This window comes from Nannobrachium achirus, assembly GCF_963921795.1.
Source record: "Nannobrachium achirus genome assembly, chromosome: 21".
In the NCBI taxonomy this organism is placed as follows: domain Eukaryota; kingdom Metazoa; phylum Chordata; class Actinopteri; order Myctophiformes; family Myctophidae; genus Nannobrachium; species Nannobrachium achirus.
Window position 1 is genome coordinate 44541757 of NC_137828.1, and position 19826 is coordinate 44561582.

Sequence of the window (19826 nt, forward strand, 5' to 3'; positions counted from 1 at the left end):
GCAAACTGTCTCGGATGAGTGGATTTTTGTCCTGGGGCTTTTAGCGAGGGTTCTGTCAGCATCCCTGTGTTGGCTGATCTAAGTGAATGGGTGGACTGCTAAAAAAGTGACTGCTAAATAAAGTTTGTGAGGAAAAGAATTCCCAACAGTTCAGAGAACGTCTGAGTGTGAACAACTGACATACAAGCTCACATCGCGTTGCAAATGCTAACTTCGTGAGCTTGTAGATCTCGCGGGGCGGAGCATAAATCAGGATTGAGGTGCTGCAGCCAGAGATGGACAGTACTCGACCCGAGTACTTGAGTAAGAGCACAGAGTCCACAGTAAAAGTATCTCAGTCAAAATGTTACAAGTGAAAAAAGTAGGCTACATGCTTTTAAATGTACTGGAGTATTCAAGAGTACATACCGGTACATGTTTTTAAAAATAGCCTACTTAAAGTAAGTAAAAGTACTCAAGTACATTTACTCAGTTACTGTCCACCGCTGGCTGCAGCTTATCAGCTGTTCCAACAGCACACAAGTCAGTGCACTCTTTTGTCCACAGCTAACTAATGGCAGTGAAGTGGCAATTCAAGGACCTTTTAGACATTTTTAGTACCTAAAAAAATATAAATAAAAGACCAAAACTGCATTAAAAGTTATCAACTATAAAAACCGGTCAAACATTTGCCAAATTGACAATATAGTAAAAGAGGCACAAATTGCAAAACGCCTTGTGTTCCGAGGCGTTGTGAGCTTGTAGATCTGCTATTTTCACAATATTTATCGGTGGAACAGAGTGAAACTAAATGTAATGCCTCAACTCCTAATTCCAATTGCTTGTCAGGGTGGGGTCCCCTGTTCAAATATGATTGTTTTGGGGGGGGTCACAGCCTGAAAAGGTACACATTTAATTTAAAAAGTAAATGAAAGTATTGCACAAAAAGCCAGACATGAGGGCTTGTTTCCAGTTTTATAATAATCAATCGAACTGAGCATTTTTTTTGCCTGCCTATTTAGTAGGGCAGGAGAGAGGGGTCTACCAGCACCCCAATGACATGTTTTCGAAACCTGTTTTTTTTGGACCGTTATGATGTCTAGTTATGATTTCTGCTTGTTGCCGTCGCCAACTAATGCCCCATGGGGTTCATTTTTAACCTTTTCTCACAACTATTCCCAATCTGAACCATACAATGGTCATAACAGAAAATGCCATAACTCTTGATGTAAACAACCTACAGGGACAAATGAACACACTTTTCTATATGATTTTGACCCAGGGAATTCATTAAAGTGGTTATTTTTAACATTTAAGCACATCTTGACCCTATTTCAGGACAGAAACGGCGAAAAATAACCCAAAAATGATCAAAACACGTCTATACTTCTCTTTGTACAGATGAATTAAGGTGTATTCTTTTTATACCACAGGTTTTTTAGGACCCTTATGATGTCTAGTTATGATTTCTGCTTGTTGCCGTGGTCAACTAATGTCCCATGGGGTTCATTTTTAACCTTTTCTCACAACTATCCCCAATCTCAACCATACAATGGACATAACAGAAAATGCCATCACTCTTGTAAACAACCTACAGGGACAAATGAACACACTTTTCTATATGATTTTGACACAAGGAATTCATTTCCGGCAACATTTTTAACATTAAAGCACATCTTGACCCTATTTCAGGACAGAAACAGCGAAAAACGACCAGAAATGTTCAAAACACATCTATATTTCTCTTTGTACAAATACATTAACGTGTATTCTTTTTATACCACATGTTTTTTAGGACCCTTATGGTGTCTAGTTATGATTTCTTCTTGTTGCCGTGGTCAACTAATGTCCCATGGGGTTAATTTTTAACCTTTTCTTACATCCATCCCCAATCTGGACCATACAATGGACATAACAAAATGCCTTAACTCTTGAAGTAAACAACCTACAGGGACAAATGAACACATTTGTCTATATGATTTTGACACAAGGAATTTATTTACGTCATCATTTTTAACATTCAAGCACATCTTGACCCTATTTCAGGACATAAACAGCGAAAAACTACCAGAAAATGTTCAAAAACATCTATATTTCTCTTTGTACATATTGTATAAATATTAAGGTGTATTCTTTTTATACCACTTGTTTTTTTTTAACCCTGATGGTGTCAAGACAATATTGCTTCTTGTTGCCGTGGTCAATCAACGTGGCTTGGGGTTCATTTTAACCCTTTCTTACACCTATCCCCAAAACAAAACATAAGATGGAGATAATAGAAAATACCATAACTCTTGAAGTAAACAACATACAGAGACAAATCAACACATTTTCCCACATCATTTGCACCCAAGGAACTCATTAACATGGTTATTATTAAGATTCAAGCACATTTTGACACTACTTCATGGCAGAACCTGCAAAAGATTTGCAGAAAATATTCAAATCACATCTATATTTCTCTTTGTACAACATTTCTAAGGTCACACGTCATGTTTCTTAGTACCCTAATGGTGTCTAGTGTCAAGATTTAGTAGTGTTGCCCAACTCATGTCCCATGGGGTTCATGTTTTTCCCCAGATATGTTTTTGGGCTTTTATGCCTTTATTGACAGGACAGTAGACTGACAGGAAACGGGGAGAGAGAATGACACGCAGCAAATCTGGACGGGCTCTGGGATCGAAACAGCGACCCGCTGCAGGCTACACAAAGCCTACTGTATGTGGGATGCGCCCAGACCATTTTGAATCGATGTCCGTAAGTTATCAAAGAACAATTTCACTGGTCAGTGTCTTCCATCTCATCAAACTCCACCTCATCCTCTTCCTTATCATCATCATTATCATCACTGAGGACAGCCAACAGGTCAATGAGAGATTGGGGAAGAATTGGCCCACAAGACCAGACAGGCTCCAAAGGCCCTCCTTCCGTCTTCTGCCACCCCTGACCTTCGTCATAGGTTTAGGCCCCCACAAGATTGGCTCAGCTGCTCGCTTGTAACAGGCCACTCACTCTATAGTTCACCCGCTGGATGTGGGGGATGAGCATATTGGCAGAGGGGCAGGTGGGCAAAATGCACTCTAGACCTGCTGCAGAGGGTCTTGTCTTCTCCCACCATTTTCTTCAGCGTCTTGCTCCTAGCCTGGTCGACTGATGTATCGCGTGCTTGATTTTACATCACACACGTGAAAGCTTCCAGCTGTTCCTGCACTTCCGGCTTCAACTTACACTCATTGCCCAGCTGGCTGTAGAATGATTGTTACGATTATTGCTAAATGTGGTCTCTCAAAATGTTGCATTATACATAATGCAACATTTTGAGAGAAATGCTTGAAAATGAGTGTAAGTTGAAGCCGGAAGTGCAGGAGCAGCTGGAAGCCTTCGCGTGTGTGATGTAAAATCAAGCACGTGATACATCAGTGAACCATGGTAGGAGCAAGATGCTGAATAAACTGGTGGGAGAAGACAAGACCCTCTGCAACAGGTCTAGAGTGCATTTTGCCCACCTGCCCCTCTGCCAATATGCTCATCCCCCACATCCAGCGGGTGAACTATAGAGTGAGTGGCCTGTTACAAGCGAGCAGCTGAGCCAATCTTGTGGGGGCCTAAACCTATGGCGAAGGTCAGGGGTGGCAGAAGACGGAAGGAGGGCCTTTGGAGCCTGTCTGGTCTTGTGGGCCAATTCTTCCCCAATCTCTCATTGACCTGTTGGCTGTCCTCAGTGATGATAATGATGATGATAAGGAAGAGGATGAGGTGGAGTTTGATGAGATGGAAGACACTGACCAGTGAAATTGTTCTTTGATAACTTACGGACATCGATTCAAAATGGTCTGGGCGCATCCCACATACAGTAGGCTTTGTGTAGCCTGCAGCGGGTCGCTGTTTCGATCCCAGAGCCCGTCCAGATTTGCTGCGTGTCATTCTCTCTCCCCGTTTCCTGTCAGTCTACTGTCCTGTCAATAAAGGCATAAAAGCCCAAAAACATATCTGGGGAAAAAACATGAACCCCATGGGACATGAGTTGGGCAACACTACTAAATCTTGACACTAGACACCATTAGGGTACTAAGAAACATGACGTGTGACCTTAGAAATGTTGTACAAAGAGAAATATAGATGTGATTTGAATATTTTCTGCAAATCTTTTGCAGGTTCTGCCATGAAGTAGTGTCAAAATGTGCTTGAATCTTAATAATAACCATGTTAATGAGTTCCTTGGGTGCAAATGATGTGGGAAAATGTGGTGATTTGTCTCTGTATGTTGTTTACTTCAAGAGTTATGGTATTTTCTATTATCTCCATCTTATGTTTTGTTTTGGGGATAGGTGTAAGAAAGGGTTCAAATGAACCCCAAGCCACGTTGATTGACCACGGCAACAAGAAGCAATATTGTCTAGACACCATCAGGGTTAAAAAAACAAGTGGTATAAAAAGAATACACCTTAATATTTATACAGTATGTACAATGAGAAATATAGATGTGTTTTGAACATTTCTGGTCGTTTTTCGCTGTTTCTGTCCTGAAATAGGGTCAAGATGTGCCTTAATGTTAAAAATGTTGCCGGAAATGAATTCCTTGTGTCAAAATCATATAGAAAAGTGTGTTCATTTGTCCCTGTAGGTTGTTTACATCAAGAGTGATGGCATTTTGTTATGTCCATTGTATGGTTGAGATTGGGGATAGTTGTGAGAAAAGGTTAAAAATGAACCCCATGGGACATTAGTTGACCACGGCAACAAGCAGAAATCATAACTAGACATCATAAGGGTCCTAAAAACCTGTGGTATAAAAGGAATACACCTTAATTCATCTGTACAAAGAGAAGTATAGACGTGTTTTGATCATTTTTGGGTTATTTTTCGCCGTTTCTGTCCTGAAATAGGGTCAAGATGTGCTTAAATGTTAAAAATAACCACTTTAATGAATTCCCTGGGTCAAAATCATATAGAAAAGTGTGTTCATTTGTCCCTGTAGGTTGTTTACATCAAGAGTTATGGCATTTTCTGTTATGACCATTGTATGGTTCAGATTGGGAATAGTTGTGAGAAAAGGTTAAAAATGAACCCCATGGGGCATTAGTTGGCGACGGCAACAAGCAGAAATCATAACTAGACATCATAACGGTCCAAAAAAAACAGGTTTCGAAAACATGTCATTGGGGTGCTGGTAGACCCCTCTCTCCTGCCCTACTAATTTGTTTGGTGGAAAGTTGTACTGATCATTTGATCATGAAGTTGATTTAAAAAAAAATTGCTTTGTTGTAGTAAGCTACTTTTGCTGTGTAGCTTGTAGCTTGCTTTGCTACATTTCTCTGTGGATAGCTTTGCTGTAGCTTAAGCTATATTTCATCGAGAGTAGCTTGTAGCTTAGCTTACTAAATTTTCCAAGTAGCTTGCCCATCACTGGTAACTAGTAGGCCTAACTAAAGTTTTCAAATAATTGTAGTGGAGTTAAAGTACAATATTTGTATTGTATTGAAGTAGAAGTAAAAGCACTGGAACTACTCCAGTAAAGTTGAAAAAAACTCAAAATTGTACTTAAGTTCAGTACTTGAGTAAATGTGGGGGAGAGTGAAGTGCTAGAAGGTGATCCATTATGTGGATTTCTTTCATAACAAGCTCGCTGAACGACTGCTGCATTTCATTCCATCTCCAACTGGACCTGTTTGGGGGGAAAGAAAATCAATATTCCATCTCCTTTCATGTCACTCAAAAAGTAGCTTTATCCCAAGCATACTTTTTCTTCTGCCTTGTTCATTCATAAGCCTAATTGTCCGGGGGTGGGGGTGGGGGGGCACTGTAGCTATTTAGATACTGGCAGTGTATACGACAGATCTGTGACAGTACAGCTATTTGCGAGATTAGCTCGATAAAAACAGACAGAAAGACTGCAGTGGTGGAAAAAGTACTCACATGTTTTTACTTAAAGGGGAAGACCACCCATTTTCAATATTGAACTATGTCATTAATATACCTTAGAGGAGTTGTGTGAAAAAAAAGAAAAAAAAAGTTCCCCCTCTTCTGTTTCCCCATCACAACTTGATGACATCATACATTGTACTTTACAATACAAACCCCAAAATCAATCCTCCAGTTCTAGGCAACACAGAAGAGGGAGAACTTTTTATTATTATTTCCACACAACTCCTCTAAGGTATATTAATGACATAGTTCAATATTGAAAATGGGTGGTCTTCCCCTTTAAGTAAATGTATCAATATTGCAATGCAGTAATTAATTATCTGTTACAACAAGTAGAAGCCGGAATTCAAAATCTTTAATGAGTAAGTATAAAAGTGTTGGCATCAAAATGTACTTAAAGTACCAAAAGTAAAAGAACAAAATGTTTGAAAATAGCATATCTACTGTCAGGAACCGTGTACTGTATTGTGTAGTATTGTTATTAGTGTTTCCTGTCTGCTGTAGTTGTTACCGTTTCCTGTCTTGTCTCACCAGTTAGTAATTGCAATTGTAGTTCACCTGTGTCTTGTTTCTGTTCCAGCCAATCGTGTGTTGATTGTTTCACCTGTGTGTAGTTACCCTGTGTCTACTTAAACCCTCCAGTCCCTTGTGTCCCTTGCTAGGTCTTAGATGTTGTTATGGGTGTTGTTATGTTCCAGTCCTGTTGTTATGTTCCATGTAGTTTGAAGAATAAATCATTATATATTTGACCTGCTCTGCTCCTGCCTGTGTGTTCTGCTACTGGGTCCTACAATCCTGCCTCTCACCGTGACAGTAAGACCTAGCCAAACATGGACCCAGCAGAACTCCAGGAGATTGACGACGACCTGCTGGCAATTCAGAGTTATGTAGTTGCAGTTAAGAACACCACATGTGTTTTACAGCAGGAGACAGCTCTTAGGTCTGCCCTCAAAGAACTCTTTAATTTCATGAAGAGGAGACCAAACCTAGTCAGTCTGGTGGAGGAAACGGCAAGGCAACTGACCACCATGTTAAAGTCCTTGCTGTCCAGCAACCACCCTTTGCCTGCTGAGCCTGCTTCTCAGCCTGTGTTCCAGCCTGTTGTGGCTTGTGAGCAGCCTTCTCCAGTGGTTCGGCTTGGGTTGGTGAGCCTGGATCCCACCTGTCCGGACCCTGTGCTCCCTCATCCTGTCGCTCTTGAGGTCACCCGGAGAAGACGCGGACGCTCCAATCGTCACCAGCGTGTCCAGGAGCCCTCACTGCCGCCCAGCACCTCCGAGGCCCCACCGCTGCAGCTCTCGTCTGAGGCCCCGCCGCTGCAGCTCTCATCTGAGGCCCCGCCGCTGCAGCTCTCGTCTGAGGCCCCGCCGCTGCAGCTCTCGTCTCAGGCACCGCCGCTGCAGCTCTCGTCTGAGGCCCCGCCGCTGCAGCTCTCGTCTCAGGCACCGCCGCTGCAGCTCGCCTCCGAGGCCAAGCCGCTGCAGCTCGCCTCCACGCCGCTGCAGCTCGCCTCCACGCCGCTGCAGCTCGCCTCCACGCCGCTGCAGCTCGCCTCCACGCCGCTGCAGCTCGCCTCCGAGGCCACACCGCTGCAGCTCGCCTTCACGCCGCTGCCGCTCGCCTCCGAGGCCCAGCCGCTGCAGCTCTTGTCTGAGGCCCCGCCGCTGCAGCTTGCCTCCGAACCGCTGCAGCTCGCCTGCGAGGCCACGCCGCTGCCGCCGCAGCCCGCCTCTACTGAGGCCATGGTGCAGCTCGCCTCCACAGAGCTTACTGCTCCACCTGAACCCTCTTCAGCCATTCCCAACCTGCCTGAACAGTCTCCAGAACCCTTGTCAACTTTCCCAGGTGACACCGCTTCTGACCATTCCGAACATTGTGACCCTCAGTTTCCCCAGACTGGTACCTTTCCCCGGCCCCCCCTGTTCAGTTTTGGAGCATCCTCTCCACTAACCAGTCTTTTGCCCACTCTACCTGTCTGCTTGTCCGCCTGTCTCCCAGTTTGTATGTATGCATGTCTGTCTGCCAGTTTGCTTGTGCGTTTGTCTTCTCCTCAGTCCCCTCGGCCCCTGTTTAACCACCTGTTATGTCAGACTGCCTGCTTGTCTGCCTGTCTGTCTGTCTGTCAGTTAGTTTGTTTGTCTCTCAGTTTGTCTCACCTTGTCCCTGTCTGCTTGTCCTTGTGTTTGCCTGCATGTCTGTCTGTGTGTCTGTCTGTCAGTTAGTCTGTTAGTTTGTGTATTGTGTTAGCTGTGTTTAGCTTTATGTCTTGCCCTGCCCAAAACCAGTCAAATGTGTTTGTCCTGACTTGTATTTGCCAGTCCAGTTTTTGGTGCTGAGCCCCTCCTTTCCAACCCCCCTCCACCCACCCTAGCTAAGTGTTCTGTAAAGTTTTTTATTTTATTTGATTGGTTCTTGCCAATTTTTGTTAACAAATATGTCTTCAAAGAATGTTCTCCCTGCTAAGTGTTCTGACAATGTTTTTGGGATGTCTGGAATCCATCCCTTAAAGGGGGGGTACTGTCAGGAACCGTGTACTGTATTGTGTAGTATTGTTATTAGTGTTTCCTGTCTGCTGTAGTTGTTACCGTTTCCTGTCTTGTCTCACCAGTTAGTAATTGCAATTGTAGTTCACCTGTGTCTTGTTTCTGTTCCAGCCAATCGTGTGTTGATTGTTTCACCTGTGTGTAGTTACCCTGTGTCTACTTAAACCCTCCAGTCCCTTGTGTCCCTTGCTAGGTCTTAGATGTTGTTATGGGTGTTGTTATGTTCCAGTCCTGTTGTTATGTTCCATGTAGTTTGAAGAATAAATCATTATATATTTGACCTGCTCTGCTCCTGCCTGTGTGTTCTGCTACTGGGTCCTACAATCCTGCCTCTCACCGTGACATCTACAAGCAGATCTACAGCAGATCTACAAAATACAAAAGGTAAAGAGCTTGTAGATCAGCTATGTTCAAATGTAAAGGTATAAAATGGGGCTAAAGTGGTATGTGTTATAATATTATAATTTATATCTGCAAAGTAACTAGGGAGTCAAGTTTTCAAATAAATGTAGCGGAGCAGACGTAAAGGTTTTGGAAATTAGAAATACTCAAGTAAATACAAATAACTCAACATTGTACTTAAGTACCTTACTTAAGTAAATGTACTTTGTTACTTTACACCACTGAAAGACAGTCAGATGGATGGAAGCACACACACACACACACACGCACACGCACACGCACGCACGCATGCGCACGCGCGCACACACTCTCTCAGGCAGCTATCCCTCGATCCCTCATGCAGAGCCAAACCGTAAAAAACGAGTGCTAATTTAACTGGAAGATTGGGAATATGAATCTGCAGGGTCTCAGAGTTGAATTCATACTGCAGGCTTTGCTGTGCACCAGCTTTAAAGCGTAAATAGATTAAAGTGTGTGTGCTCTCCTAAGAGGATCTATTCTAAAGGGATCAAGGTGAGATACATTGAGAAACATAAGCTCTCTTGTTTTGAGATCTGCACGTAATTCCACAATAAACAGAATCGTCAGTTTGCAGGATTGTAAAGGTGTTATCTGAAGGCAAACAAGAAACCATGTACAGTAGGTTGGACTAAGAAGACCCAAAGTGAACTCTGATTGTAAGTGAATCCACATTTTCATCATTATGCAGTTCTATGGTAACCTGACTCCGCTAGATGGTGGCATATATCGAGTTCCTCATACAGCATCCATTTGGAACCGCTCAGAGATTGGTGCTACACCGAACAGCGCCTTGTTCAAAACCAATCAGCGGCAGCTACAGGCAGGATCAGAGCGAACGAGAAGCGCCTGTCAAATTGCACTGCAGTTCTTTCACTATTCATCTTTGCCGCTACCACAAGCTGCAAGCCTCTTTTTTTCAAAAACACTTCACGTTGCGGTCCCCCGTGCCCGCCTCCATCCCCATCGGGGGACCGCGACGTGAAGTGCATTTGAAAGAAGAGGCTTGCGTTTAATGTTTAATTTCCTGCCGGCGCAGCTATACGTCATGCAGACACGTCAATATGAGTGGTTGGAGTTAGTGATAGACAGACGGTCCCATCCAGTCACCTGCCTAATAGCTTGAAACGGCCTTCTTCAGCTGATCAGAGCAATTGTCACCGAGTTAAACTGTTAAAAGTGTATTTTTTTTTCTTTTTTTTTCTTTTTCATGGCAGACCCAAGCCACGCCTAACATGGCCCCTGGGGGCCCTTATTTAATGTGTCCACAGGTGCCACAAACCAGGTCTAATGGCAGACCCCTCATCAGTGTATGCCACGTTTCAGTGGCATAACGTAGTGACCCTGATGCAGGCTATTTAGGACTATAAAAAGTGTTAAAGGCCCAGTTCACCTCTGGGACAAACAGATCTTATTTTATTGAAACATAACTCAGGATTGTGTTGATTGTGTCCCAAACAACAATAAAATAAGATCCCAGAGGTGAACTGGGCCTTTAACAGTTAGAGTTAGACTGATGATGGGTCCTTGGTTTACCTATGATCCTAGATTACTATTTATATGCATTTATTACCTTGTAACTTTCTCTCATGTTCAGCTATCTGCTGAACATTGCCTTTGCCAAGGGGTTCTTTTCCTTCTGCTATGACATCTAATTTGATGGAGGACGATCACTCACACAATGCCCTTCAAATCAGACGTGCTCATGTCTCGCCCAATTAATACGCACATTGCAAGGTTACACATTGTGTGACATCATACAGTATGTCATATTGTCTTCTACCCTCTCCTTTCATTCTCTCTCTCTCTGTTATTCAGACTACAGAAAGCAGACATTCCGAAAAGATACAGTACTTGAACAACTTAATGCCCATAAAATACAGTATTTAGTTGACCATGGTCAGCCAGGGTTCTATTCACGTTATTCCTGGCCCCGCCCCCGGCTTCCTGTTCATATCCTGAAAGAGGCGGAGGCTGAAAAAGCTGGCCTGAAAAACATCATTTGGTTTCCTGTTGTCCTTGCATTAAAGAGGTGGTGCCATGATTTCCCCTCCTCTAAAACATGATTATCAGGTATTATGATTATACTAGGAGGAAGATCTTTTCCAAAAATGTATACAGAAAGAGTTAAAATTGGGTTTTTATGTGGCCACACCCCCAGTTCATTAAGTATGCATGGATGGCATGGTGGGTGGTAACCCAGCTGATATAGCCACACCCCACAGTGTTGGGTGAATGGTAAAAGGGGAGGGGATGATTATATGTCATTTTATCTGTGTTTTTTAACTGACACTTTTGGCCACAAGGTGGCAGCCTCCAAGAGAAAACAAACAAATACTAAGAGAATAAATCATTTTTCAAAAAAAAAACACATCAGGGGGTCTAATGAAGTACTTTCAACCTCCTAGACACATGAAAAACAGAAAAAGCACAAAACTATGGCACCACCTCTTTAAAGTGTCAGTAGTTGGCGTTCTAGGCTCTAGGCTCTGAATGTACCTGGGTTGCCATGCATGTCTGCTTATAATAAGCAATTTCTCTAAAAAAATAGTTGCTTATTTGGCTTACTTTCTAATATTTTTTAAACCAGTGGTTCCCAAATATTTTCATATCAAGGACCCCAGATAACATATTTGTCCACAGTCGCAGACCCCCATCTGAAAATATGTGGTGCCAGGGACCTCCACAGAGATTTATGTTGTTAAAATGTTTCAAAGATATTCAAAAAATGTTTTCCCTCAATATTTTTTAAATAGCAAATATACAAGCTCACAATGTGTCGCAATGTGACACATTGTGAGCTTGCTGATCTGCTATTTTCAAATGTGAATGTAATATAGCCTACTGTAGTTGCTTCTGTTGGGCTTATTTCTTTGGCAAAATCTGGCAACAAACAATTCCATGTCACTTCCTTACTTGGGAGGAAGTGAAAAGATGTTTATGAAGCAGCACACAAATAAAAATGCTCCAGCGCCCTCTGTAAAAGGAAAATGGCAGCCTCCATAGAATGGCCAGGAATATGGTGAATGCTAGGTCTGCACTCCTCTTTTTTTACAAGGGTCTCTTGTGAAAGAAAGTAAAACAAAGGCGACACAAAGAATATTGTCACCGACTCTGGATTCATTATTCCTCATTATTCATTTTAGTCCATTGATCAAAAAGGGACAGCTAAGAATTAATTCTCTCTTTATTATCCGAAGGAAGGATTTTCAGCTACTTGAGGGTTTGAGAAAAATGCAAGATCAAACCATCAGATAATATAACATTTTATTACACAGCTTGGTTGAATGCTTGATTCTGATTGGACAATTGCTGAATTCAGTGTTGCTGTATCAGCTCCATAACAGACCTCTGTCTAATCTTTTTTGTTTTTGTTTGTTTGTTTGTTTTTCACAGAATCAAAGGTTTTATAGTCATTATTCACCAGGATCCTGGATGGCTTGATTCTAGGCTTAGAATCATTTATATAAATATACAAATATCTTTTGTAAATCTCTAAGGGAGGCGTTGTGAGCTTGTAGATCGGCTATTTTCGGCAAAGAAGTTCGATATAGAGGGGAAAAAGAGCAGACTAAGTACAGAGTGAAAGGTCAAGTTTATTAACACAGCGGGTGCCCACGAGGTGTCTACGCGACAATTTCTTTGATGTCGCTGGAGGCCCACGACGCGTTGGACGCGTTTACTGTAATTACAGTATAACTTTATATCTCACCGTTAGGTCGGGGATACGCCTGGATGTAGCCCATTAGCCGCTAGTCGCTTCGAGTCGACGCTGAGAGCATCGCGCGGCCGTTTTTCGCGTATACTCCAATGCATTTCCCCATCTTTAAAGCCCTTTATCTCCGATGTTTGTTTTATGGCTAAAACTGTGGCCGCGTGCGGCAAAATGTAAAAATTTTGATCGGCAGTGAACAGATGATCAACACTAGCCCATACAGTAAGTTACACAATAACATCCTGTCTGCGCTCATGTGACCAAGTGACGTCATCACGCATGCATTGATGCAACAGGGCCTCGTATTCTTCTATGGAAGTGCTATGGGGGCACTCAGAGGGCAGTCGATGTGTTAAGTATTGATGACGGTTCAAATAAATATCTGAAAACACAAATTGACATGAATCCAAAATACACTGATGATCGTGCTGTCAAGCAATGAAACTATATGGAATCTATTAAAAGCTTTTGCGGGAGTCCCTGCTTCATCTCTCTCTCTCAACTAAGGGGTCCTTGGCCTTAAAACATTGAAGACCCCTGGTCTAACACACAGGCCTGCGAGTAAGCACTCGCCTCTGTCAGGGGGAGGTTGCTCTTACTGGTAGCCGGGAACTACTTTGGTGACTTTTTAGTGAATTATTAAGAACTGTTTATATTTGATTATTACACAGGAGTGTATTGAAAGACAGGTAGCATGGTTAACTCTAATCTTTTTGGGCATATCTTGGGCATGTCATTATAGGCGAGCATTTTCCTAACGTTTATTATTATTTACTTTTTTCCCCCCACTAATATAGCCTGATACAAATAATAGCTGATCTGCAACCCCTCAAGGCATCACGATGCGTTGTTTACCCCAAATCGGTTCCCCTTAAATCTCCAACGTAGCACAAAGCATTTCCAACAGCCTTTCTTTGATGACAACACAAGGACATGGATCTGCATGGATACTGGATCGTCTCCTGCAGCCTGGCATCTGGGAGAGTCAGGGAGGATCAGAACAACATCAAAGCCAGGCTGACGTTATCCTGATAGATGACGACAATGTCACTGTGATAGCTGTGATGGCTGCTGCTCCCCCAAGCCACCCAGATAAGTGTCTGCTTTTGATACTGCTCCCTCTGATCATTCACTTTTATCATGACTGAATAGGCTCTATGCACAGCAGCCATATCATAAAGAAACAGGGCCCCTTCTTTACTCCCTTCCAGGGACGTGCTGGCCATTGGGAAAAGCGGGACAACTCCCGAACGGCCGGTTCATTCCCATTAGAAAAAATTAAAATAAAATGTCGGCCTTCGTTCCATTTTGGGGGCTGGGCGGCCAACGAAGTAAATCGTCACTGTCGGGGCAGAAACCTTGTATCTCCAAGTTTCAAATGTATACATTTTTTCGCAAAGCAAAGCCCTGCATCATCATACAAGGCCATTGCACAAAAGTAGTGAAAACAGCAGATCTACAAGCACACAACGCCTCGCGGTGCGAGGCGTTGTGTGCTTGTAGATCGTCTGTTTTCACTAGTTTAAATCATTTTTAAAATGATAATTACAAAACAAAGGGTTTTGGACATACAAGGTTTCCATCCGACAACGACGAAATATAACCCATGTACAGTAATTGGCCCACTTGCTTGTCATTTGTCATGATCTGAAATGGCAAATCTTTGAGTAGCAGCAGCGCTATACAGAGAGATCTCTCTCTATAGCGCACAATGAGGGCCTCTCCAACTATTTTTCCCGGGCTGAATCAGGGGCCCAGCATATCCCTGCTTCCTTCCCTGGTGTTACCAATGATTCTGATTAAGGCTATGTCCCATTTAGTGGACTGTAGCATGGTGGTTCTTAAACGTTTTGATATCAAGGACTACCACAACTCTGAGTGTACAATCCTCTTTTTTTTTACACAAGTTACAGACCCATAAGGTGCCACTTGGAACCCCCTCAAGGACACTTTGAGACCTACTGGTGTAGCAGAGTGTTTCCAGTGAGCCAACATGCACAATATCAACACCCTGACTCTGTTTGACCTGAAAGGAACAGAGCCTTAATTTTGGGAAAATCTGTCCAAATTTGTCAAGAGATTTATTGCACAAGATCAATTGTAGCTCACAACCCATTGCAATACGACACACCGTGAGCTTGTAGATCAGCTATGCTATTTTAGGTATGGAGAAGTACTGTATATAGGGGTTTCAATGGTTAAGAAAATGTCTCTGTTTCTGTTTTTGTGTTTTTAAAAATCCAACCTTGAGTATTATGTCTGTGATGAAAACACACCAATGCGGCCAACTGTAGGTAATGTTATGTAGTCACTTGCAGCAATTGCCTTAATTGCAATTTAAAAGGACGTAAACACAGTCACATATTCCAAACAAACAAAGCCATACATAATTACCCAGGAAAGGGGAACTGTCACAAACCAGCAGCATAAGACAACAATAATTCATAATAAAATGCTGTTCATGCTTGTGCCAGTGTAATGAAGTAATTTACAAGTCATAACTGTGGAGTTCTGTATCTATCTCAGGGGTTTTCAACATGTTTCATATCAAGGCCCATTATGTATTCGGCATTTGAGCTAAGGACGACCATTAGAGATTTTTAACTGAGATTTTGCCTCTCAGACCACAAAAATGTTGTTGCCGTTTCATTTTACGCTCTCAAAAGTTAAAGATCCATATGGGTCGATTTGGTTACCAAGTCTCCATTATTTAGCTGGGGACCACCTGGAACCCCCTCAAGGACCACTGGTGGTACTCGGACCACTGGTTGTGAACCACTGATCTATCTGATTCTGATCTTATCTTTTAAAGATTATTTCAGCATCAACAACATCCTGTACATCTGACCTCCACAAAACCACCAGCTAGCAGCCACTGCATTTCAATAAAGTGTGTGTGTGTGTGTGTGTGTGTGTGTGTGTGTGTGTGTGTGTGTGCGTGTGCGTGTGCGTGTGCGCGTGCGCGTGTGCGTGCGTGCGTGTGTAATAATGTGGTCCCTGTGCTTTGCAGAACGGGGGGGAAGATGTCACATTTATAAATGGACCGCATTAATGGTAAATGGACTGCATTTATACGGTATACTGTAGTGCTTTTCTCCAAAGGGCTTTACGACATTCACACACACACACACACACACACACACACACACACACACACACACACACACACACACACACACACACACACACACACACACACCGATAGCGGAAGAAACAGGAGCAGTTGGGGGGTTCAGTGTCTTGCTCAGGGACACTTCGACACATAGCCATAGCCGGGAATCAAACCTGGAACCTTCGGACGGATTCCAAGACGGCCGCTCAACCTAATGCCGACTCATGTATGCAAAGATTCCACTCAAAATATCTATTGGACTGCTCAAAAACATCAAATTAGAATAATTGAAGACTAGTGTGATGATAAAGTGCAATAAAATGAAATAGAGAATAACTGTTGCATCATTCCTTTTGAAGACTACAGTATATGACAGCCATTGACACAAAGCAAAGCAAAACAAAACAAGGACACAGAGTCAAATACCTCCTCTTCTGTGTCGACCTCCTCCTCGCTGTCGATGGGTTCTGGTGCTTTGATGAACCACCACTGAATCTCCAGATACACTGACGACGTTCTGCTGCGGAAAGCGCACGCCATCTCAATGTTCTGGCCTTCCCTGGCCGTTAGGTTGGCGGGGAGGTCAGTGAATACGCCTGTTTGGGACACACACACACACACACACACACACACACACACACACACACACACACACACACACACACACACACACACACACACAGCAGTGAGTGTGAGTGAGTGAGTGAGTGAGTGAGTGAGTGAGTGAGTGTGTGTGTGTGTGTGTGTGTGTGTGTGTGTGTGTGTGTGTGTGTGTGTGTGTGAGAGAGAGAGAGAGAGAGAGAGAGAGAGAGAGAGAGAGAGAGAGAGAGAGAGAGAGAGAGAGAGAGAGAGAGAGAGAGAGTGTGAGTGAGTGAGTGAGTGAGTGAGTGAGTGAGTGAGTGAGTGAGTGTGTGTGTGTGTGTGTGTGTGTGTGTGTGTGTGTGTGTGTGTGTGTGTGTGTGTGTGTGTGTGTGTGAGAGAGAGAGAGAGAGAGAGAGAGAGAGAGAGAGAGAGAAGAGAGAGAGAGAGAGAGAGAGAGAGAGAGAGAGAGAGAGAGAGAGAGAGAGAATCTGCATATAGTACTTATTTTTATTAACATAGTACAGCAACACTGGACAATCATTTTGTGCCATGATGACCAGGGTGAAAAAATAGAGAGAGACAGACAGACAGACAGACAGACGGACAGACGGGCAGACAGACGGGCAGACAGACAGACAGACAGACAGTTAACCACCAATCCCAGCATCCATGAGAGGACATTAATTCTCAAAAAAAAAAGAAAAAAGAAAAGAAAAAACGCTATACAAGATTTGGAGGGAGAGAGAGACAGAGAGACAGAGAGAGAGAGAGAGAGAGAGAGAGAGAGAGAGAGAGAGAGAGAGAGAGAGAGAGAGAGAGACAGAGACAGAGACAGAGAGAGGACCATGTCCATTGTACCAAGTAGCCTATCTATTTATTTAGTGGTCGAATTAAGGAGGCTGCTGTCCATGGTGCTGAAAAGAGAAGCGCTCCCCATCGAGCTGCAATTGAGGACGAGTCGACGACGAGCAAGAGCCAAGACACGTCCTCACAAGTAGGCTATCCCAGCCTATATGTAAGGCAAGCTGCCACCCAGCTCTTCAACAAGTCAGCCTTCATTTAGTCATAACTGATGTATTCCGTAATAGTGAGTGAGTGAGAGAGAGAGAGAGGAATCCCTAGATTGAAATGACACTGAAATATCACCCGGTGTGCGGTGTCAAACTGTCACATGCAGTTGACAAACAACCTCAGTATAATTACCCTTTACCCACTTGATCTAGCATTAATTATTATTGCATCATTAGTCACTGCAGCGACATCCTTTAGGCCTAGCTATAGCCTATATAAACAGTATATTAAAAAAAAAACGAGTGTTGCGCACTTTTAACACTTTCTGGACCATCTGCGGGCACGCCACCCAAGCAGCAGTTTTTACACGACAGATCTTTTCATTCGATCCTTACCTTCAAACGAGAATCCAGGCTGGACACAATAAAAACCGAGCAAGAAAACAAATCCAACAGTATCACGATGAGATGAGGTCCACATCATTCCAATAGAGGAAGTGATCCCAGGAAATGTCACAGCGCCAAACGAAGAAAATATACCCTCGATGTCCACACCAAAAGCAAATAAACCGACCCTTATATTATAATTTCCACACCAACGCAAAAATGTATCGGCCAGCAAATATATCAAACAGTTGCTGGTCCAGTGTTTTTGAGCCAAACGGGCAACATGCTGCAGAATCCAGATGGTCACTTGTAGCTCCTCAAGTTGTGTGGGTTTCCTCCTTTTCTTCTCCTGTGCGTCACCACCACGGTCTCTCTGACTGTGGTCTGCACCGCTCCTACGAGGTGTTGTGAAGGATGTAGATAGAATTACTGGCTCTGTTCTCCGCTCCCCCCTGTGTGCTGTGCTGTGCTGTGCGTCGTGGAGAGGAGAGGAGAGGAGAGGAGAGGAGAGGAGAGGAGAGGAGACGGTATAGTGTCGGTTCTTTATGGCGTGGTGCATGCGACCACAGACACCACAGCAAAAACTCCACTTCTCTCAGCTCACTTTCTCCTTAAAATGTCGCCTCTGTGTGACCATAAGACAGTCACTGCGACAGCATTAGCCAATTGCCCTGAAAATTGTGATCATTTAACTAAAAGGTGTGCTATGCCTATATAAGCCAAACATCACCTTAAAGGAATATCCATAAGGAATATTCTATTTACCCACTGGAGACTTTAATTCATGTTTTTTTTTTTTTTTTCATTCAATCATTTCATTATAATACATTAACCCTTTGTGTCTCCATCCGGAATCAACGGAGGTACATTTATTATAATCAAATTGTTGTCCTAGGAATTAAAACAAACAAACAAAAAATATCCAGATGAATTCAAGTCTTTAAGGGTTCAGTAATCGATAGGAACATTTTCATTTTGGGGGTGAACTATTCCTTTAATTTAGCAGCAAAACGGAATACTTTGTCATTCTCCTTGCAAAGCATTATCATAATTATTGCAACACAACATGACTACCATGTTGGAAGATGCATGTGTAGCCGGTCTGGGCCTACATTCTAGCAGACCCTCGCTACTGCTCTGCGTTGTGTTAACTTGTGTAGATGATGAGGAGACTGTAGTCACGTTAGCCGAAACTGTGGCATGATTTATTTCTGGACAGAAATAAATAAAAGAATGCAGCAGCATTAGCATCACAAAACGTCTGCAGCACACACTGTCTCCTCACTGACAGGTTAGAAGTGAGTCCACACAATACTCACATATATTCACATTAATTCACAATAATACACATTACAATCCCATTAGAAATTAATACACCACCGGCTAAGTGATTTTTTCTATGAACAAGTAAATAAAACAATAAAGTAAATACAGTACAAAACACAATAGACCACATAAAGTAAAGGGGAGCAACAATAACATACCTGGACAGAAATAAATAAAAGAATGCAGCAGCATTAGCATCACAAAACGTCTGCAGCACACACTGTCTGAAATGGAGGGAAAACAACAATGAAGCAGGCTGCTACGCTGTGTGTGTGAGTCCTCATAAACACTGCTAAACACTGCTAACCAGTTTACCATCAAAAAGTTCGCTAAAACACTCAAACTGTTGCCCAGCAAACACCCAGTAACACATAAGTACAGTATACACTCGTTTTTGACAGATTACATTGGTTATATCACCTTAAATGAACTTTAAAACCGAAATCATAAGAGAGACAAAAACACAGAAGCTCACCTCCTCACTGACAGGTTAGAAGTGAGGAAGGAGAGGAAACACACGCAGGTAGGGTGACGCTAGACAGGAAGTGAGGACTTCAAAATAAAAGAAAAGCTCCCAAAACGGTCTATTGTCAAAACTATTTACAGAATAAGAGTGGGAATAAATAATAAAGGAAAATACAATAAAACGTGAGGGATTCTTGGTGGAATGCATAAATACTGTATATCTTATATACCTGCTACATTCACCCCTCCTGAATTACACCAAAATCCTGAGTGGTCAACTGGACATAACACTTTGTGGACAACCAACACTGTGTCAAAACTGGCACGGGTTTACATGAGTATCTGATATTCACATTCAGCAA

At 42.9% G+C, this 19826-nt stretch overlaps 1 protein-coding gene across 1 annotated transcript in view; it reads right to left on the reverse strand.

Moving 5' to 3' along the window:
• The window catches only part of LOC308306752 (V-set and transmembrane domain-containing protein 2A-like), a gene marked incomplete at both ends in the record, with an annotated part of 58420 nt that extends 40650 nt beyond the window's left edge, over nucleotides 1-17770 (reverse strand). Inside the window, 2 exons of the mRNA XM_080751797.1 lie at nucleotides 16121-16290; nucleotides 17683-17770. Coding sequence (XP_080607923.1) covers nucleotides 16121-16290; nucleotides 17683-17770 — 258 coding nt within the window. The remainder of the gene's footprint in view (nucleotides 1-16120; nucleotides 16291-17682) is intronic.
• Between the last annotated feature and the right edge of the window lie 2056 nt (nucleotides 17771-19826).